This window comes from Indicator indicator, chromosome Z (genome assembly GCF_027791375.1).
Source record: "Indicator indicator isolate 239-I01 chromosome Z, UM_Iind_1.1, whole genome shotgun sequence".
Classification (NCBI taxonomy): Eukaryota; Metazoa; Chordata; class Aves; order Piciformes; family Indicatoridae; genus Indicator; species Indicator indicator.
The window spans coordinates 12,318,434-12,341,142 of NC_072053.1; the positions used below are offsets into that span (position 1 = coordinate 12,318,434).

At 45.5% G+C, this 22,709-nt stretch overlaps 1 protein-coding gene across 1 annotated transcript; it reads right to left on the bottom strand.

Moving 5' to 3' along the window:
* Positions 1-1,764: 1,764 nt before the first annotated feature.
* SIGLEC15 (sialic acid binding Ig like lectin 15) lies at positions 1,765-13,547 on the bottom strand. Its single transcript, XM_054398185.1, has 5 exons — positions 13,496-13,547; positions 9,151-9,534; positions 5,069-5,428; positions 4,101-4,131; positions 1,765-1,861 (listed from the first exon to the last, which is right to left on the bottom strand). The coding sequence occupies exons 1-5, from the start codon at positions 13,545-13,547 to the stop codon at positions 1,765-1,767; spliced, it is 924 nt and encodes a 307-aa protein (XP_054254160.1).
* Between the last annotated feature and the right edge of the window lie 9,162 nt (positions 13,548-22,709).

Consider the following 22,709-nt stretch of genomic DNA (forward strand, 5'->3'; position numbering starts at 1 on the left):
GATGATCTGCTGCCAGTGGATTCCATCTTAACTATTTATTAAGAAAATAAGGTCAAATAGGGAAAGGAACAAAACTGCTGAATGTGCCTCTACCTAAAATCAGTCTAGTGGAAAACTGGAATTCAAGCAGCAAGATACACGAAATGTGTAGATAGCACTTCCTATGCAGGCTGACTACAGCATCTCACAGGGCCTGTGGTGATGATGGGATTCATTACTGCTTACTCTGAAAGTTGAAGAGCTCAACAGAGCAATAGCCAAATGCTCCCAAACCCTGACAGTGCATAAACTTGGAGAGGAAGACAGGGGAGAAAGTGGAACATGGTTGTTGGTCCAAATGGGGTTTGTGCTAGGTATGTCCTGTACTAGGTTCAAGTATTTCCTTGCAATTATTTTTTTCCTCCTGCCTTTCCCTGCATGTCCTGCCCTGCCCTTTCCTCCCCTCCCCCCCCCCTTTTTTTTTTTCCCTTAACGTGGCCAAGTGATATCAAATAATGCTTAACCTTCCCAGAATGGAGGTTACAAGGAGGTAACTTCTGGGGGTGAGCTTGCAAGCAGGGCCACAGGATTGATGGTGATTCAGTAGCAGATTGGACTCGTTGCCAGCAATGGTTGTTACCAGAAGCAGGATGGTTTAAAAAAGAGTTTTGGAGCTGCTGCACTGGAATGATTGCACAGAGCATTGAGTCCAGTGATACAAACCTCAAAGTAGTTTCTTGTCACTTTTTCTAATTCGTTTTTCTCCCCTGTACCAACCTGTTGCTCTTCACAGCCCTTTCCTGAGCCTGACAAAGACTCTAGGTTGATTTGCAGCATCCTGTATCATGACCTGAATCTATTCATCTGGTCTTGGAGCATGTTCATAATTGGGTTAGAGACTTGTTAGTGGACGGCCAGTGACTTTATTTCAGAAGTATTAAAGGAACTTAAAGTAACACGGAGATAGAAACTGCTCAGAAACAATTTTCCTTGGCTTTTTTTTTTCCTTAAAAAAAACCCCAAACCACAACACCCCACAAACAATTTGTTTTATTGGACCATTTTTACAGCATATTTATCACAAAGCTCTGATACTATGCTTGTGTGTGCACTTGGGCACTAGGAGATACAGTAGAGCTACAATGCAGACCTCCCTTTGTCTTGCTTTCAGCTCTACCAGCTTTTGAAAAACTTTTTGGCTGGCTCATTCTTGAAAGTTAAAATTTTCTTTAGACTCTTAAATAAACTCTTATGGAATTTAAGGAATAATAATAGTGGTAATTAAAAAAACCCTAAACCAGCAGAAATTCCAATAGTGGTTTTTTTCACAGCTAGTATTTGAAACATGAAAATAGTTCACTTGCTGGCTCTAAGAAGCTGCGTGTGGTTTGACAAGTGGAGTGGTGAAAACAGCTTTTTGAAGTAACATTTGAAAAATGGCAAAGCAAAAAGATGTGATAAAGTGATAGACTGTTGTCTATTTGCTAAACACTATGATATGGGCTAATCATGCAAAAGTTGTTTAGAATTGGCATAGTAGGTATTTCCTTTTCTGATCTTCCAACTCCATCCTTATTTGTTTTTTTTCTTTTTACTGTTTTACATTTAAGGACTCTTCTTGCTTGTAAGGAGCAGCATGAATGGAAGTCATGCACCTGCAAAGTCTCTTTGAGTTTCTGTGGGTCAGCCAATGGTAATCTCATTTTCACTGGGAAAAAGTACCCTTGACAGAGCAGACAGAAATTTGAGATGTGCAAATGTGTGTAGATGAGATCACCCAGGTCCTCAGCTGCATCTTGATGCTGTTCTTTCTGTTGGCAAAGTCTGGCTGCTGCTGTGTCTGCGGTCAAAGTTCTCGTAGGTGGAGTCTTGCAGCTGTGGCCTGGCAGTAGAAGTGAGTCAGGTGAAGACCTTTCAGACTTTATAGCGTCACAGAATGGCTTGGGTTGGAAGGGACCATTAATGATCATCTAGTCCAACCTTGCTGCTGTGGACAGGGACATCTTTAGATCAGGTTGCTCAGAGCCCTTTGCAACATGACCAGGGATGGGGCTTCCACTACCTCTCTGGATAACCTTTGCCAGAGTTTCACCACCCTCAGTATACAACATTTTTTCCTTTTGCCTAGTCTGAATTTCTCCTCTTTTATTTTAAAATGATCATCCCTTGTCCTGTTGCAAGAGGCCCATCTACACCCTTTAAGTACTGAAAAACCCAAGCATGGTCTCTCATTCTCCTCGTTTGACAACCTGAACTCTCTCAGCCTGTCCTCACAGGAGAGATGTTTCAGCTATTTGGTCTTTTTTGTGGCTTCCTCTGGAACCATGTGGTGAGGACTCCAGAGCTGTACACAGAACTGTAGGTGCTCACCATGGAGGAGCAGAGGGGCAGAATCCTGTCCCTCAGCCTGCTGGCCATGCTGCTTTTGATGAAGCCCAAGATAAGCTTGGTCTTACAGGCTGCAACTTCACATTGCTGTCTCCTGTTGAGGTTTTTATCCACCACTTCCTCCAAGTCTTTTTTGGCAGGGCTTCATGCCGCAGCCTGTATAGATGTTGGAGGTTGCTCTGACTTGGGTGCAGGACCTTGTATAGGCCTACTTATCCAGCTTGTCCAGGTCCTTCTAGGTGGCATCCTGTCCCTCAGGTGTGTCAGCTGCACCATTCAGCGTGGTGTTTTCTGCAAACTTCTGAGGGAGCACTTGATCGCACTGTACGTGGTTGATAGAGATACTGAACATCACTGGTCTCAGTATGGATCCCTGAGGGACACCACTTGTCACCAGTCTCCACTGTACATTGATGGTTTCAGCTAGTAGTTATGGAGTGTCAGAATCACTATCTGCAATTGTATTTGGTATGGATCCTCTCTTCTGCAGCAGGTAGTTTTTAAGTGTCTGATTTACATCAAATACTATATACCTTAAAACAATCAGGAAGATCTCCTACATGCTTAGCATTAACTGCTACTATTGTCCTGCTGCTCAGAGTCTCAGGAAGTTATGACAGATCCCTTCTGAGAAGGATCTCATGTGGAATGTAGAGGATCTTGGTTATTTTGCATTTTGATCTGTGTATTTACACAAATGCATTCAAGAGCACAGTCTGGTTTAGACAGTGATAAATAATCAGAGCTGTGCTTTTGCAAATACTTAACACAAATTTAACTGTGAAACTCAATTTCCAGATCCCTCATTGGCTATTTCTTGATGCTGTACACTTGACTGTCCTGCTGATATGACCATCTTTCTTGGGTAAGGCAAGGGAAGGAAACATCACATAGGGATAACTCTGGCTGGAAGGGAGCAGCCCCATGCGTAGGTAATTGTACTGACCTCAGATAGTGTTTATTTAGGTTTAGCCTAAGGTTTGTTTCTGGTTCTTAGTATGAGGATCCTTTTTGCCCCAGCCCTTTCTAGTTTGCTCTCCACAGCTGTCAATAGTGCCCAAGAGAGTAATGGGAAGTGACAAGGATACCATAAGAGCGTTGTATGGATGCCAGCCAAAGTATCAGGTCCTGCCACACCTGAGCTGACTCTGAATTGGGCTGTTTGGTATCTCTGTACCTTCTTCCAGTCTTGGCAGAGTTCATCATCTTTGGTATGGGCACTTTCTCTGCTCCAATAAGGACTGGTGTGCAGACAGAGGAGGTTGCTGTTGCAGAGTTTCCCCTCTCACATCCTTCATTCCTCAGCCTGGCACAGACCCCATTCCAGCCTGTTCCTCTCATCTGGGGAGCCCAGAAAGAGGGTGATTGTTTTTCTGCTTTAATGTGGCTTCCTACCCTGCTGTAGGCCTATGGCCCACCTAAGCACCTTGTAGCCCTTTGCTGCTACAGCACCATGTGCCAGGGTCTCTTCAACCTGGTGCTCCCGTTTCTTGTCCTCACATCAGTGGTATCTCTTCTTCAGTGTACCTGAGCCAGAACCCCCTACAAACAGTCCCCAAGCTTTGATCCCTCCCACTTGCTCTCCAGGCTATCAGCCCAACTCTGTTCTTGTCCCATGAGCCTGCTTTCAGGCCAGAAGGTTGCTGCCAAGACCAAGGACATATTTCACTTCTTTCGTTAGCCATTTCCACCCTCCTGCTGGATAACATGAATAGAAAGCAAGAAATCCTTACCAAGCCAGGCTGGATGGGGCAGAGGAGGGACCTGTGAATTGAGAAGGAAGATGTGGATTAGCAAGGCAGGTCAGAGCAAGTTGGGGAGCCAGGACTGACCTAGACCTATTGGGAAGTTGTGCTAAAGGGTGGTTACAACACTCCAGTGAATAGGGAGAAGCCTTTTTGTCAAGCATGTGGTCCTCTTCATGGGTGTGGGAATGACATACTGGAATGCAAGGAATGAATAATTTCTGGTTGCTCTTACAGCTTGTACAGTTTGAGATAAGTGTTGGCTTTTGCAGGGTGTTGACATCAGACTGTCTCTACAGATGAGTCATGGTGATGCAATATGTCATCCAGTACAAGAGTCAGAGCCTAGAGCCCCTCATAGTTCCCTCCTCCCCATGTCATCACATGGCAGAGGTGGTGCTCTTGGGGCCAGCAGGCTTTGTGGGAGGTCTTAGTCTATGAGCTGTTTCTCATCTATGAGCTGGGGTTTTTCTGCTCTCATGGAGCTGGTGTGGCTGGGAGGTGAGATCTCACTCATGATGGGGAAGCACCTGGGTATCCAGGCCCAGGGTGCTGACAGAGGTGGTCTGTAAAATGAGGATGCCCACCCATGTGAGATTAAACTGTTGTGTGGAATGCAGAGAATAAAAATCCTTTTCAAGGAAAAAAAAGTAAGAAAAAGTTGGATTGTGTAGGCAGTAGGTTCTCCATTAATTGCCCACCTATTGACTACCTTTCCTCCTTCTGTGTTTTCAAAGGTCTTTTCCTGAAAAAGGCCTTCTGTCTACAGGCTGTGACCAGCCAGCCAGAAGGACCTTCTTACTTGTTCTGAGATTTTCCCATTAGAAAATCATAAAATGATTAAAGAAAAACCCCAAAACACATCCAACACTTCCTGCCTGACTTTATCTGCTGCATCCTATCACTAGTTATGAGCCTGATGGTGGAAGACTACTGAGGCAAACAGTGATACCTACCTCCTCTTGAGAAAACAATGAAGCTTAGTATCACCAGCAAAATGAGCACTTTAATTCCTAATGGCACAAAGATCAGGATCAGGAAGAAGGAGCTGCTGGAGGCTTTGAATTTATAGAAGTACACAGTCCCTTCAGCCCTTCCATGGCTGTTGATGGCAGTACAGGTGTATTTCCCATCATGGGTCAGGTACTGGAGCTCCTTGGTGACACGATGGTTCATACTGGTGATGGAAGTGAGGTTGCTATAGGGTGGTCCAGTCCAGGTCAGAGCAGGTGCTGGCTCCCCCTCAGCAGTGCAGCGAGCTTGGAATGTGCGATCCCCATTGGAGCTGACAGTGATGTTGATGATCCTGGGGGCAGCTGCAGAAGTCACAACAGAGGAGGAGGAGGAAAGTGCCTCAGGCTTCAAAGGAAGTTCTAACACAAAACCCCTGGAATGAGGGCTTGGTGGATGCACAGTGTGTTAATATCAGGGTAATGTTGGGACTAAACATCTCTTTCCTCATATTTGCTGGCACTTTCTTTCCCCAGCTTTCCCTACCATGCCTGTGTTGGATGGAGGAGTAAAAGGATTCACCCAGAAAGCCTGAGTGCAAGGACATGAACTTTGTGTTTATTCCCTGTAATGCCTTACACAGTTTTCTGAGCTTTGGTCAGCTTCAGCTGTTGTTACCTTACATAGTGGCAGAAGGTAGAGGCACTGTGCTGTACCACAGTAATCATCTGTGAATTTCTACATTTGCACTGTGAATTGCATCCCAGTGCTGTCCATACAGGAGGCAGAGGTGCAGCCAGTGACCTTCCTACATGTCTGTGTAATGCAGGAGGAGGTTGAGGCTGGAGGACTGATGCATTAGTTTTCTCATTTGTCTGTATGTTTTTTGTGTTTAACCTCTTTAGAGACTTTCAAGACCAGTCTGGATGTATTCCTGTGTGACTTGACCTAGGTGATCCTGGTTTGACAGGGTGGTTGGACTCGATGATCTCCAGAAGTTCCTTCAACCACCCTATCATTATGTGATTCTATGCGCTCAGTGTCCAGGCTCTCTGGTTTAGATTCTGATGAAGATGTCTTTAACCCCACCCCATGGGCTGCTGGCCCAAGCTTGCCTCTGCACAGATCTGATGGAGTAGGCAGCATGGATTCACCAAGGAAAAATCCTGCTTGACTAATCTGATAGCGTTCTATGATGTCATAACTGAATGGGTTGATGCAGGGAGATTAGTGGATGTAGTCTACCTTGACCTTAGTAAGGCTTTTGACACTGTCTCCCATACCATCCTTGTGAGCAAGCTCAGGAAGTGTGGGATGGAACAGACAGTGAGATGGATTAGGAACTAGTTACACAATACAGTGCAAAGAGTGGTAGTCAATAGTGCCAAGTCCAGCTGGAAAGCTGTGACTAGTGGAGTCCTCAGGGATCAGTGCTAGGTCCAGTCCTATTCAACATCTTCATCAATGACATTGATGAGGGGACAGACAGACAGAGTCTGCTCAGCAAGTTTGCTGACGATACCAAACTGGGAGGCTTGGCTGATACAGCTGAAGGCTGTGCAGCCATTCAGTGAGACTTGGACAGACTGGAGAGCTGGGCACAGAGGAACCTAATGAGGTTCAACAAGGACAAGTGCAGAGTCTGGCATTTGGGAAGGAATAACAAGCTTAATAAGTGGAATAACCACCACTACAGGTTGGGACGTCATCTGCTGGACAGCAGCCCTATGGAGAAGGACCTGGGAGTCCTGGTGGACAACAAGTTATCCATGGGACAGCAATGTGCCCTTGTGGCAGAGAGGGCCAATGGGATCCTGGGGTGCATTAAGAGAAGTGTGTCCAGCAGATCGAGGGAGGTTCTCCTCCCCTTCTGCTCTGTTCTGATGAGACCTCACCTGGAATATTACATCCAGTTCTGGGCTCCACAGTTCAAGGGGACAAGGATCTACTTGAGAGTGTCCAATAGAGGGCTACAAGGATGATTAAGGGACTGGATCACTGCTTTACAAGGAAAGGCTGAGAGACCTGGGGCTGTTTAGTCTGGAGAGGAGAAGACCAAGAGGGGACCACAAGGATCATCTAGTTCCAACTCCCCTCCATGGGCAGAGACACTTCACACTACATCAGGCTGGCCAGAGCCTCATCCAGCCTGGCTGCAAACACCTCCAGGGATGGGACCTCAACCACCTCCCTGGGCAGCCCATTCCAGGCTCTCACCACTCTCATGGGGAAGAACTTCTTCCTCACGTCCAGCCTGAATCTCCCCACTTCCAGCTTTATTGCATTCCCCCTAGTCTTATCACTACCTGATACCCTTAAAGGTCCCTCCCCAGCTTTCTTGTAGGCCCCCTTCAGATTCTGGAAGGCCACAATAAGGTCACCTCAGAGCCTTCTCTTCTCCAGACTGAACAGCCCCAACTCTTTTCAGTCTATCCTCATAGGAGAGGTGCTCCAGCCCTCTGATCATTCTTGCGGCCCTTCTCTGGACACATTCCAACACGTCCATATCTTTCTGTAATAGGGGCTCCAGAACTGGACACAGTACTCCAGGTGGGGTCTCACCAGAGTGGAGTAGAGGGGGAGAATCACTTCCCTCAACCTGCTGCAAAGCTTCAGAATGTTGAACCCTGGTCCTTCACTTGCCAACTTGCTCAGCTCAGTCATCAATTTACACAGAGCTGGTATGCTGAAACATCTACCATTTGCCTTTCTTAGCTGCGTTATTTTTACTGCTTACTTCTTATCTAGGGATAGTGTATTAACCATTTCTCTCCTCACTATCAGAGACTTACCTTCTGCAGTGGTGGCATGCAGCAGGTCACATCACGGTCATTTCTTTTCCACAACAGACATTCCACAGGTCTGAGACCACTTTCCACTGAGAACTTTTCAAATATTTGTGTTTTCAGACACACAGACATGTATCTGTGCACACACATATCTACATAACACATTTCATCACACCAGATGCAGCCCAGGATCTGGTTGGCTTTCTGGGCTGCAAGTGCACAGTGGTGGCCTCATGCTGATTTTCTCATCCACCAGCACCCCCAAGTCCCTCTCCTCAGGGCTGCTTTCCAGCCAGTCACTGCCCAGCCTGGATTTGTGCTTGGGATTGCCTCCACCCAGATGTAGGACCTTGCACTTGGTCTTGTTGAACCTCCTGAGGTTGGCTTGTGCCCACCTCTCCAGCCTGTCAAGGTCCCTCTGGATGCCATCCCTTCCCTCCAGCGTGTCTGCTGCACCACACAGCTTGGTGTCATCAGCAAACTTGCTGAGGGTGCATTCAATGCCACTGTCCATGTCACCAACAAAGATGTTGAACAAGACTGGTCCCAGGACTGATCGCTGAGGGACTCTGCTTGTCACTGGCCTCCACTGGGACGTGGAGCCTTTGACAGCCACTCTTAGGGTGTGGCTATCAAGCCATTTTTAAATCCATCTCGTGGTCCACCCATCAAACCCATGTGTCACCAGTTTGAAGACCAGGATGTGTGAGGTCTGGGTGTCAAGAAGGAAGGGACAGCCTTTTCTCACTTGTGCCCTGTGATAGGACAAGGGGCAATGGATGTAACATGAGGAAGAACTTCTTTGCTGTAGGGGTCACAGAGCACTGGAACAGGCTTCCCAGAGAGGGTGTGGTGTCTCCTTCTCTGGAGATTTTCAAGACATGTCTGGATGCGTTCCTGTGCTATCTGCCCTAGATGATATGATTCTATGTTCCTGCTCTGGCAGGGGGGGTGGACTCAAAGATGTCCAGAGATCTCTTCCAACCCCTAACATCCTGTGATCTGTGATCCTGCACTGGAGGGACAAGGTGGAATGTGCAGGATGTATCTGGCTCTTAACCCAGCTTCCCAGCTATGTTTCTGCTCTCTTCCTTGTGTTGCACTCACCACTTCATGCTGGAAAACTGTGGAATGTTCCCTGCCTGAATCTAATGAACTATACACAGCATTGGGGAAGCCAACGCTTTGGAAGACTACCTCAGGTCAACTTCTGGTACCATCCCATCAGTTTCCACACCTTGTGGCTCTCACTTTCCTGTGAGGTGGCTTTGCCTCCTTTGGCTCTCATGCCCTCTTACCTATCAAGTGCAGCTTTATCCCATTCCTGCTTTCATACTTGTCGTGGATATCTCCAGACAACTCCACTCGGCAGAAGTATCTCTCGCTGTCACTCCAGGTCAGATTGTCAATCCTGATGGAAAGGTCCTTGTGCCGGGGATTGCCAAGCAGCTTGTATTTGTTTTTGTAGCTGATGGCAGTCTTACAGAGCTCACTGGCACTCTGACTAATGCACTTGAAAACTATTGTGCCATTGTAAGGTTCCTTGATTCTCCAAATGGCAGTGAGGGTACGGTCAAATGTTTTGTAGGGGTGTGTGAAAGTACAGGGCAGGATAACCATCTTCCCAAGTTCACCAGTAACATCAGCTGGGACATGAACGGACCAGCCATTGGACTGCACACCTAGAATCAGAAAGAGATGATCAAGACTGAGTTATTGGGAATGTATAAGGGGGAAATTTCTCCCCACCCCAAGTTCAGCTCTGGGTCCCACAGCTTTACAAAACCCACAGAAAAGCAGGTACAGAGGAGGCCATGAAGATGATCAGCAGCCAGAGCATCTCTCCAGTAAGGACAGACTGATGCAGCTGGGGTTGTTCAGCCTGGAGAAGAGAAGCTTCTGGGGAGACCTTATTGCAGCCTTCCACTATCTGAAGGGAGTCTGCAAGAAAGATGGGGAAGGACTCTTTATCAGGGAGTGTAATGATAGACTGAGAGGTAAACTGAGAGAGGGGAGATTTAAAATAGGTATTACGAAGAAATTCTTTACTGTGAGGGTGGTGAGGCACTGGAACCTGTTGCCCAGAGAAGCTGTGGATCCCCCACCCATGTTTAAGACCAGGCCGGACAGGACTTAGAGCAACCTGGTCTAATGGAAGGTGTCTACCCATGGCTAGGGGGTGGAAACTAGGGTCTCTTCCAATTGAAAGCGTTCTGTGATTCTCCAGAACTGGACAGCCTTCCCATATCTGTGCTGTTGTTGGTCAGAAAATCAGTGCTGTGTTCCTGGGCTGGGCCCTGTGCTGCTTCTTGTTCTTGCTGAGGACTTGCAAGATGATTGTGCAGCCCAGTTACAGTGGCTGGATTTGATTGCAGTTTGAGGCAGAGCTCAGGGGACGGACTAGCTCATGCTGAATGTGATTCAATTCCTAAGAAGGCATCTTGTTTGTTAAGTGAATGATAGCATTTTAAGTCATGTAACAGTCTTTTGCAGTTAACAGGCATTTTTTTGCTTGGAGGAACAGAGTACTTTTTTTCTTATTAAAAGAAAAAGCTAAGATGAAAAGTTTTGCATGTATGGTTCTGGCTTTAGGCACTGAAGTGCAGTCAGTGTAGAAGCCCTGCATTTGTGTATGTGCTCACACACACACTCCTACACTACAGCATTTGTTACATGAATCAGCTGGTGGTTGCATTACCACTGGGAAAAGTAGGAACAGATGATGTTTCCAGTGATCAGTGCTGCTATTATCACAAAGTAGCATCCTGTGAGCTGTGACAAGATCTAAATGAAGACTGAAGATACTCATCTTACAAATGCTGGTGAGAACAGGCAAGTTCCCTGTCTGCTCCTGTCGTAGGAATGAGGATGCCCTTGACACTTCAGAAAGCATCTCCCTGTGAGCAGAGCAGGTTGCACTGTATGGAGCCTAGCTGCTAGTATCTTCTCAGACAAGCCTCGTCATAGTGTCATGGTGGGGGAAATGTGGAGTTTTCCAGCTGAGATGTCACAAACAATTAGGATTTGGCTGTCTTGGCCAAATTTGGTCACAGTAAATCCTAGCACAGTCTGAGGAGCTGAACCTCACTACCACTAGACCCAGTCCAAATGTTTTTGTCCAGTGGTGAAAACCGCCTTACACCTGAATGAATGCTTCCCACCTTTGTAGTACATATGTGGCAGTTTGGGCTGGGTGCCCCCTGCCACTGCTGCATGAGATACACCTCTGGTGTCCTGGGTGCCCACCCAATAGGGGTGGACACAGGAAACGGCGTATTTCTACCCATAAATCCTGCGCCCTGTAAATCCATCTGCAAAGCCATTCTCTTCCTCTTTCTTCCCTCTCTGCTCCCATGGGAGATGTCCTCTCTTATCGGGTAATGCCGGGGGAGTATCTCAGGCCTCTTGGGCCTGACTAGGCCTAATGCCAGGAGGAGAATGGAGGGGGGGGGGGGCAGTCTCAGACCTGGCCAGCCTGAGACTTGCCTAGCAGTGGGAGGGAGGGGGAAGGAAGAGCCCTGAGGGATTGGGTAGACCCCTCAGGTGGGAGAAGGGAAGGATTGGGAAGCCTCTGGGTACTATGTAAGGGACTTTGTATGCTTTAGGATGCTCTTTACCACTATGCTTTGTAGTTTTCTGTAGTTTCACCAATCACTTTTCCAGTTAAACTTTCCATCACTCTCCAATCCGTGTGTGCGTGTCATTCTTTTGTCCCTTTCGGGGCAAGAGATGTTCTGGCTGGCCTCAAACCAGCACAACATAAAGAAAACTCGGAATCTCACCCATTTCTCTTCCCCAGGAACCAAGAATATCAAGAAACAGTGTTTGTAGGCAGTTCTTTCCATATAGATATGTGTTTCTATCCACTGTCTTGTTAATTGCAACAGCTGTAGCAGCAGATTGTGGCTTTGGGGACATCTGTGGCTACATTCCAGCCCTATAAACTCACTTGATAGCTTCATTATATTAGGAACTTTCCCCTCAATAGCTGAGAATAACTGCAAAAAATTGTAAAGGTGTTGTGTAAGTAATTGCTGCCCATTCCTGGTGTAGCTGGCTTAACTGTGATCTATGGGCATTCACCTGTGAGGTTACTTGTATAGTCTTTAAGATGAGGTCTGTTGCTTGTTCATATATCTGTTCATCATATTTGACTAATACCTCAATGGCAGCGCAGCTCATTAATCTATTGTGCACTGCACAACAGACAAAGGCCAACACAGAAATGGTTCTTTAATATGATTTATCTGGAATCAATGTCTCAGTATTTTAATTACTGAGATCTGGAGTCAGGCTGCCTTGTCATTTATTATAACAGTATGAGTACTTTCTGCACCTTTAGTAATCTAATATACAAGTCTACTTGGCCGCAGGAAACTCATGGACTTTGAGCACAAGGACCTGACAGTGATAACAGAAAATTCTATTGCTTTCTAGTTGATTTCCTCTTATTTTTGTTGTTTTACAGCATGTTGCTGTAACCCTTACTTTTGGAGAACCGCAGATCATGTGCCTTTGAGTATATGATTTGCTTTTCTCTGCTACCTTTTTTGTTTCCACTAAAAAAAAAAAGTCCTAAGTGAAGAACATTCTTTTTAGCACACAGTGGTGAACTTGGTAGAGTAGGGTTAATGGTTGGACCTGATGATCTCAAGAGTCTTCTCCAACCTCAATGATTCTACAATTCCATGATACAAACATCTTGCTTCAGCATGAGAAATGATGTTAAAAGTAAGTTCTTCTAGTGTTACCAGTTCCACCCATATCTATCAAAACAGAGTTTGCCTTGGTTACGAGTGGAGCGAGTTGTCAGCATGTTATGTATAACTTAACCTTAAAGCTTCAACGTGGTAGATATTTTGCTATTATCCAGCTTTCATTTGTTCTTGGAATTGAAACTCTCACAAGAAACAGAAAGTCATAGGCAAATAGCCTACACTCCTTACACAAGGTAACTCCTGAAAGGAGCTGTCAAGTCAGTCTATCTGCTAGTTGTGAATGGAAGGGTCATTAAAAAAACACCAACAACAAGAGTTGGAGACTGCCACAGACACTAACCTTGCTCTAGCAAACATTATTTGACAGTGTATCTAAACAAAACGCATTGAGTTTAATGGAAATTATGTGCATACTTGAGGTTAAATGTGAGCTTAAGTGCTCAGTGGAGCTGGAGCAAATTTTGTCTCACACACAATAACTCCTAGGAATGCAAAATGGCACTTTGGGGTGATGCTGGAAATTCCATGTCCAACTGACAATACAGTTGTCCTGTCTTTCTGCACAAGGTAAAGAAGGAAAAAATAAGAAAAAACCCAACTAAACAACAACAACAAAAAAACCCCCAAACAAAACCCCAAAAAAACCCCACAACCAAAAAAACCCTAAATCCCCCAAAACCAACCAAACAAAACCCCCCACAACAACAATAAAACCCTGAAACAACCCAAACAAACAACATCCCCAAAGACCTCTCTGCCAATTGCAGTATCAAGCCTTCAAGCTTTTCAGGGTCCTTTTCAGCCATGCAGTGAGTGGTGCACTTCCTGGAGAATATGCTGTACCAGGTAATTCCCCTGGCACTTTGTGTAGAGTAGGAAGAAAATCCTTGATCAGACAGTGATTTGTAGCAAACTCAGAACTCACCCTTCCTGGAGATGCGAAGGAGGCACAGAAGAAACAAGCTGAACTCTCTCATGCTGATTGACATTCTCCACTGAGGTTTATCATCAAACCAGAATGGTTTCTACTACATCTGAGCTTCTGGTCTTGCAGTCACAAAAAGTTTTTCCAGGGATGGAAGAAGTTGTGGTTTTCCTGTCTCTGGAGGGAATGAGTTGTCTAGCTGAACCATCTCTAGATTCAGATATTAATAGTTCTGTGGTCAGTCATGTGAAAAATGCACCAGAGGGAATCAGAGTGCTATCATTTTCCAGCTAAAGGAAGGGGACTGCATACTTGGGCTTTAAACACCCGCTCCATGTGTATGATGGGTCTTTCAAGTGCTACCAGCTCATCATTCTAGAGGAAGTCCTTGCAATCTGCTTCAGGAGGTGGCAAGCAAGTCCCTTGTTCTCCTGGCTTGAGGAGGTTTCTCCTAAACCTGGAGCTTGCAAGCCAACCATTCTTTACCCCATGTGCTCACTGGTTGGTGTCATCCCTAGGTGTTAAAACCCCCAATACACTCCTCTTTGGAAATCATCTGACTACTTGTCACATGGTTCAGCAGTATCCTATGGCACCTTGTTCTATCTGGTTTCCCATGAACCTGCCAAGTCACGAATTGTTCTCCTCCTGTTAATCTGCATTTAAAAGAAGCTTTTGGCCAAATGCTTGTGCTTTCCTTGTGGGTTTAACAGACTTACTGTGCGGTTTGCTAAGCTGAGAAACTCAGGTCTTGTGGCAAGCTGAGCTCCCTACCTCATCATCTTCCTGCTGGTAATCCCATGATGCTAAATTTAACCTTGATATGAGTATTCATTATCAGGGTTAGCTCGAATGTCCCTGCTTTTGCTGCAGAGTGGAGGGAGGGCTGATACTTGACTCCCTCTTCTCATCTCAGCAACTATGATGCTGTACCCTGCAAGGCATTCACCGTCTGCCTTGAATGAGCCATGATTCCTGCTCTAGACATCAGTGGGTGTGCAGCCACTGGAGGGCTCCCAGAACCAATGTATTAACAAGCTGTGTAGTCATTGCTGCCACTTTTACTGTGCCAAGAGCCAGCAGAGATGCCAGGGCTCCAGTTTGCCTGTCATCTTTTAAACTCTCTTCTGCATCTGGAACTAAATGATGTTTAAGATGATCTTCCCCTATTAACTTGTGCAGTAGCTCCTAGAAAAGGAGCTTGGAGATTTGGTACTATTGAGTGTGTTTGCTGCTTTCTTTGTTCAGGTCAGAGTGCCTGTGAAGAGAAAGATTATTTCCACCACCTCCAGCACCACCCCTACCCCCCTGCCCTGGCCTACCATGCCAGACTTTTTGAGTAGGCTCAGAATACCTAGATACCTATTTCTCCAAGTTAAGATTCAGCTGCACAAGGTGCTGGACTATCTTGTCTAGACTATGCTTTTACCTAGAAATTTGGACCAGATGGCCTTTGAGGTCCTTTCCAACGTGGTATTCTATGATTCTATAATTCTGTGATTTATTCTGGTTGTTCTGTGATTTATGCTGTCTTGAACCTGTTGTTACACAGCAGAGGGTGGTATTATTTCAACTAGTGACTTAGAGCCCTACCCAGTTGCTATGCATGTCCTCTTTGAGCAAGAGGGTCAGGACCCACTGCTCTAACTGCTTTCTAAACTGTCCTTAATAGTGGTACAAAATCATACCTGCCATTTTCAGCAAAGAAGCCTGAAGGTATGGGTGGTGGAAACAGCAAATAACACAGATGGGAAAAGGATACAGGATAGAGGTCTTGTATTTATCTTCTTTCTTTTTTTTTTTTTTCCTTTTGTGTAGCTTCCCCAGTTTCCTCCATTTGTTGTTTGATCTATTTGAGATGGAAACTTTTTGGTGTTGTGCCTGTCCTTAAATATTTCACTGTTCATGGAATTCAGTGGATTGAAATAAAAGATTAAAGTGAAATCCATGTTAAAAACATGTCGTTAGAGTGAAGCATAAATTATTAATGTAACAAATAGCTGAAGTTAATACGAAATATGAACTTCTTCCTGTCTAATCTTCTGGTCTGGCATCTCCTAGACAAATATCTGGTAAATCAGTGCATGAATCCTTTGGGTTTTATCTCTGGACTAATTTTGAGGCCATGAGATGCCTGTTTGCAATGAAGCATCTTAATGGCTTAAATACAGAATTGCAAATGTATAGCAGAAAATTTTTACAAAGTATTTGAATCAACCAAAAGAGTTGAAACCAAAAACCCAAAAAACTCACCACCAACAACAACCAAACCCTCCCCCCCCCAAAACAACAAATTGCTATATGATCCACAGCCTTACGTTTTGTCAAATCTGGCACTCTTTGTGAAGGGACTGGGTCTGTGAAGTAGCTGGGAGGTGAAGCTGGAAGGACAGATGAACTTTTACTCCACATTGTCTCTGTCAGGTGAGCTGGAGAAAGCCAAGCTATGCTCCCCTTCCTAAGGAGATGCTGTGGGGTTCTGATCTCTCCAGTTCATCCTCTTCATCCTCACTAAGCCACGGGGAGAAAAAAAACTCAACAAGTTTACCTACAGTACAAGGAAATCAGAAGGGGTGTGTGTGTGTCTGGAGGGGGTGGGCAGAGAGTGTCAAAGCCAGACACCATTCATATAGGTGACACTAATCCTGCTTCCTGGCATTGGATATTTTTGGAGAACACGGTCACCATTGCATTGACTTCCTGCTGATTCAGTTGAAAGTCTACAGATTCAATTGCTTGCCTGTGGTGTTTTGTTCAAGCCTTTACCAATGCTCCTGGCTTGGAAAGCTCTGCTGCCTGCCACATTATCACTGCAAGATTCTGAGCTGTTCCATTGCCAGTGCTGCAATGACGAATTGATGGAGCAGCAACAGGAGTGATGATGAGCTGTTGTTGTCTCTGGTGAATATCAGCTAATGCAAGTTGAATACATATTTGATTAATTTTCTCGTAGTGGGCAATTACTGTATGAAAAACATAGCTTTCATCTTATTATGAGCAGAGCATCATGGATGGAAGAAGAAGAAGGAAGTGCCTCTCTATTAAGTTCCTGTTGACTTCTGCAGACACATCCATGTACTGAGATGAAGAACAGGTCTAATCTACCAGACCTGTGCATTTCTGTTTTCCTACTGTGGCCTGTTCAAACCCTCTACTATGACCATGAAGGGCTGTATTTGTAACACCTGCAGATAAGCAGTTACATGCTGTGCCAAATTTTGCCCACATAAAAGGTCAAAGTCATTGGGAGAATGATGAATAATGCTGGTGCCAAACTTCTCCAGGCAGCACTGGAGCTCAGGATAAAACAACTGTCTACTATAGGCTTGCAGAGTGAGACTACCTCAGAATTTGTCATCTGAATAAGCACTGAAGGTCTCGTGTGACATTGGGATTAGCCTGGGCAAGAAGGTGATCCAGCTGGTAAAACAGACACTGAATGTCTCTTTTAGTATCTTCTCCCCTGAGCTGTCATGCATCTGAAATGCATTAAGGCCTGGACTGTTCAGACATTTCTCCTTGCTCACTGGCAGATTTCATCTGAATTTCTCCTTTTGGCATTATCTGCTGCTGTGCAGCTCAGAAGTGCTCCTTAGTTCATCCACCTCTGTCAAACACAAGGTTTCCATCCTGCATGGGTATCTCACCATCATGCTTGCCCTTAAATATGGCCCAACATGTATTTGAAAGTGATAGCTTTCAAGGGTGGGTTGAATAGCCAGAGAAGACCACTGCACCATCTAATCTGACCTAGTATATAACTTCTAATTTAACATAGATTGTTTCCGTCCATTTGCTCCTGAACTGATTTCCACAACTTGGATACGACATATACCAAGTTACCATGCGTAGTAGGAAGGAGTGAGGGAAGGCAGAACACCTGCAGCCCCTTTCCAGGTACACTAGTCAAGCATGGGAGGAAAAGTGAGTTGCAGACATGAAGCCAAGTTGCTAAAGTAATAAATGAGGCAAGGCTGAGTGATAATTCTTGGCCTTTTTACTGTCCCGGGATTGTCTAAATCTACACATGAGTTATAGGCAGAGGGAAATGACTTTATAGACAGCTTTGCCTTTAAGGGGACCACTGCAAATGATTTTTGTAGGTAGCTCAAGACCAGTATGAAGGGCAGGCACTGTAGATACCAGGAAAGAATTCTTGGCAGAGCCTATCAGTGCCCCACAGCAATCTCCTGGCCAAGCTGTCAGCCTGTGGCTTGGACAGCAGCACTCTGCGCTGGGTTAGGAACTGGCTGGAGGGCCGAGCCCAGAGAGTGGTGGTGAATGGTGCCACGTCCAGCTGGCAGCCTGTCACTAGTGGTGTCCCCCAGGGATCAGTGCTGGGCCCCATCCTGTTCAATATCTTTATTGATGATCTGGATGAGGGGATTGAGTCCATCATCAGTAAATTTGCAGATGACACCAAGCTGGGAGCAGGTGTTGATTGTTAGAAGGTAGAAGGGCTCTGCAGAGGGACCTTGACAGGCTGGACAGATGGGGAGAGTCCAACATGATGGCATTCAACAAATCCAAGTCCCGGGTGCTGCATTTGGCCACAACAACCCCATGCAGAGCTACAGGCTGGGGTCAGAGTGGCTGGAGAGCAGCCAGGTGGAAAGGGACCTGGGGGTACTGGTTGACAGCTGCCTGAACATGAGCCAGCAGTGTGCCCAGGTGGCCAAGAGAGCCAATGGCATCCTGGCCTGCATCAGGCATAGTGTGGCCAGCAGGAGCAGGCAGGTCATTGTACCCTTGTACACAGCACTGGTTAGGCCACACCTTGAGTACTGTGTCCAGTTCTGGGCCCCTCAGTTTAGGAAAGATGTTGAATTGCTGGAGCATGTCCAGAGAAGGGCAACGAGGCTGGGGAGAGGCCTTGAGCACAAGCCCTATGAGGAGAGGCTGAGGGAGCTGGGACTGTTTAGCCTGGAGAAGAGGAGGCTCAGGGGTGACCACATTGCTGTCTACAACTACCTGAAGGGAGGTTGTAGCCAGGAGGGGTTTGGTCTCTTCTCCCAGGCAACCAGCAGCAGAACAAGAGGACACAGTCTCAAGCTGCACCAGGGGAGGTTTAGGCTGGAGGTGAGGAGAAAGTTCTTCACAGAGAGAGTGGTTGGCCATTGGAATGTGCTGCCCAGGGAGGTGGTGGAGTCACCATCCCTGGAGGTGTTCAAGAGGGGATTGGACGTGGCACTTGGTGCCATGGTTTAGATAGTCATGAGGTTTAGGGTGACAGGTTGGACTCGATGATCTTTGAGGTCTCTTCCAGCCTTCTTGATTCTATGATTCTATGATTCTGATTCTATGATTCTATGATTCTAAGATCAGCTCCTTTCTAGCTGGGACAGGAATTAGAAGAGATGAAGGCAGCAGCCTTCCTTGCCCTGATCAAGTGAGCTGCAATTCGAAAAAACAGAAGAAATAATTTTTGTTTCCTAAGGCAGAGGTTCCTCAGAAGGCAGATTGAAGATGGGACTATGTTTCTGGTTTATGTTACCTGGGCTTTTTCCAGAGTTCAGCTTGTGCAATGGGTGTGATATTTTGATCTGTGCAGGTGAGAGGGCTAAATAAGACATACTGATAAAGTACTACTGCCCATGTGTTTACTCTTGACCTTCACCTCAGGAAACATTTCTGGTAGTAAATGGAATATTAGCAGCAATAGACAGCAGATAGCTTTCATCAGTTCTCCAGTGTACTCAGTCCTGCCTTCAAATGACAACACTTTGGTATGTCTGCATTGGTAGATGTCCAAGACTGGCAGTTTCTCTCTTTTTGTTGGTACTGGAATCTGATGGGTCAGAAGGTTCTAGTGATGGAAGTGCCAAGAAGAGATGTGAGTTGTAACATATAAAAGCATTTACTTGTACTTCCTTTGGTCTCTGGTAGCATAGAAGGTTCCAAAGGAGTCTGTGCTAACACTTTCAGGCCAGTGTAACCTTTACTTAGTTGCATTATGGCCATAACTTCATATGACCCTTTAGATAGCAAATGAGATAAGGCCCCTGCCTAGGGGAGCTCACACTCATTAACAGTGATGCATTACGTTAGTGACTCCTGGGATTAAGATCAGAGGCTGATAATGTGCAGAAGTGCTGTGGGGAGTGCATTGTTCTTACCAGTTCCCACCACGCAGAAGGTTTAAGCAAACAATAGATTAATTTATATCACTTAATTCACTTTGCTCATAACTATGGTTGTAAATGGCTGTTGACTCACTAGCAGCACCTTGCTTAAAATTCAGCATTCCTGTTTGGGCAGGACTGGGAAGTGGGTCCGCACCAGAGGAAGGGAGCTGCTTGACACAGGTGTCAAAGTGAGAGAAGCTAAGGAAACACGATGGGAAAGTGCGGTAAAGAAGAGATGCAATTTGGGGTTGGGTAAAGATGACGCTGCAGTGTCAGAGAACAGCACAGACTGGGACATGAGGGAGGATGGCCCTTCTGTGAAGTGGACATTTGCATAGAGTTGGTACTCTTCTCTCCAATCTTGAACCTCCTTTATGGATTGTGACCTTTGGCCATGGTCCTTTTTGCAAAGAGATTGCTTTAAAGCACAGCAGAATAGAGTGAGGGTGTTGGCAAGATAAAATTGGGTCATGCTGCAGGGTAAATAAAATATTGGTAGTCTAAAGCTGGGACTTGGGTAAAGCAGGTGGGGAAGGGAATATGCTGGTTTGGAGCGGAGCAAGCTGCTAATGGCACTTCTTGGCACACTGCGCTGTCAGGTTTCTCACAAATCTCTGCTTCTCATGTGATGTCCTCAGAGACCTTAGCTAAATTAATGAGAGAGGCTTTACAGTCCCTGACGGCAAACTCTTCCTGGGGTTTCCACAATCCCTTATGTTGGGTATGAGCTTATCTTGGAGTATTTGAAAGTCACTGTGCCTTGTTGCAGGATGTTGTTAAGCACATAGAGAGTAAAAATTGTGTGACCCTAGATTGCCCAGGTGGTAGTTGTCCAGCAGTAAGAGAAGAAAGAAGGTTCCTCTTTCTGTTAGGGAGCTGGATGACTAAAGCTATCCACAGGTTTTCAAGGGGTAGACTGCATGTGGCTTGGTTTCAGAATCATAGAACAGCTGAAGTTGGAAGGGATGTTTGAAGCTCACTTAGTCCAACCCCTCTGCAGGGACATCCTCAACTAGATCAGATTGTTCAAGAGCCCTATCCAGCCTGACCAGGAATGTTTCCAGGGATGAGGCTTCTAGCACCTCACTGGGCAATCTGTTCTAGTGTCATACAGATGGGTTTTTCATCTAGCCCATGTTGATGAAACAAAGCCAAGTTCTCTTAGGCGAAGGGCATTATTGTGTTACAAATAGTAATACAGTACAAAGATTAGTCCATGATTTAGCAAGGGAAAGAAGAACAGATGTATGTTCTCTGAGGTCTAATCATTCATCTGCCTGCCAGGCTTGATAATTTTGAATAATTAGGTCTCTGGTCCTTTATCTCTGAGTTTATAAATGATTCTCAGTTATCCTTTGAATGCTGTTGGATGAGTTCCCAGAAGACCTTAAATCCTGGATGGCTTTGTGACATGCCTTAAAGCAGCTGCCTTCTCCAGCAGTATGTGGTTACCTCTCCCACAATCAGGAGAAATCTGGCTATGTGCATTTGAGGAACACATGAACAACCACACGTGTCTGAAGTCAGAGGTGCTTAGGTGCATTTCTTTTGTGGATTGCTCACAGCTTCATCTAAAAGCACGAGTTTCTGCAAGTCTGACAAATAGCCATTATTCTTTGAAAGGAAAATCGGACTAATAAATGTGCAAAACTTGCTGGCACAGGTATTGATCACATCACAAATGAGGCCTCTGTTACCTCCTTTGCTTTATTACGTAAATCTGCAACATACAGGTGAGCGGCCTCCTCTGGGAGAAGAATTGTTGTAAGGACAATGCACCACATTCTTGCTGATATTCCTGCTCTGCTATTGTAGGTTTCAAAAGTCCTTATCCTGCTTGAAGAGTGACACTGCTTTGGCTGTTCTGTGCAAGCCTTGTGTATTCCTGCTTTGTGCAGAATTACTACCCTGGGAGGCAGGGTCTGATTTCCAGCTGGGAGGACAGCTCTGATTTCCATCTATTCTGGAAACAAGCTGATGGTGTTTCGACTTGCTGTGAAGGGCTGTTTCGACTTGCTATTCCACAAGATCCCAGAAGAATTTAGGCTGAAGCTTTGCAGATTGCATCCTGCTTGTGCAATTTCTTCTTTGACGCCTGCTGCTCCTGAGCCTTGCTTGTGCTGAACATGATAGACAACTTTAGCTTCCGGGAAGTATCAGTCAGGGGAGAGATTTTCTTTTATAACTTTCATGGTGGCAAGATATAAAACAGTGAACATTTTTTGCATTAAAGAAAAGAACTTTGGTATTCAGTGGAGAAAGTCTGGATGTCTCAATCTAATTGAGTCTCAAGCATGTTTGATGTAACTTATTTCCATGACACCCCTTTGCTTCTTTTCAGCATGTCTACAAACATCTCAGGGATGAGGATAGGTGTTCTTTTCTGCTCTGTTCTTGCTGTTCTGCTGTCAATTCCCAGCATGATTTTCACTTCACATCTATCATTTGGAATGTTAGCAAGCCTTTGCCCTTTTGAAAGTGATCTAATTCTTCCCTTTCTTTGTATCAGCTTTCAGCTTTGGCTTAGTAAAATGAAAAATTATAACACGATGAATTTATCCCAAAGCAGTATCTCTCATATTTTGGCTAAAGTTAATCTCAGGTCCCTCATAAAAACTCTTCACAATTTTTTTGGATGAAGTGATCTGTCTGTAGCACAGCTGTATGGATCCTCTCTTTCCTGAATCCACTTTTTGGTCTTTTCTAGTTAAAATAGTATAGTCAAGCAGCATCTTCTGTACTGTGTGAATGAAAGTTGATCATGTGGATGAAAGGTGATCAAATAGTACGTAATCTGCCTGCACAAGACCTTTGCTAAATGCCTTTGTAATAGTTCTGTTGCTCTGCTAGCCCTCTGGGGTACTGCTTTTGCACCTGGATGAAGTGGCTTTCTGGTGTTGTGCACTTTCTTGCCAGGTCACATGGCTTTCGTCATTCTCCACCCCACAGAGATTAAATCCTGTCCCTTTAGGTATCTGAGGAGAGAAATGAATGGTATGTACTTTCCAACAAACTGCTGAGGGCAATAAGCTGTTGAGTGAACTCCAGCAAGGGTCCTGCATATAGACACTGCTGTGGCAGGAACGTGG

Bases quoted from the DNA above. Each gene is read 5' to 3' on its own strand.
- SIGLEC15 (XM_054398185.1), bottom strand. From the start codon at position 13,547: ATGAGAGAGTTCAGCTTGTTTCTTCTGTGCCTCCTTCGCATCTCCAGG. The intron at 9,535-13,495 runs GTGAGTTCTGAG...TTCTGATTCTAG, and splicing joins CCTTCGCATCTCCAGGAAGG to GTGTGCAGTCCAATGGCTGG. The intron at 5,429-9,150 runs GTAAGAGGGCAT...TGACTTCTGCAG, and splicing joins GATAAAGCTGCACTTGATAG to CTGCCCCCAGGATCATCAAC.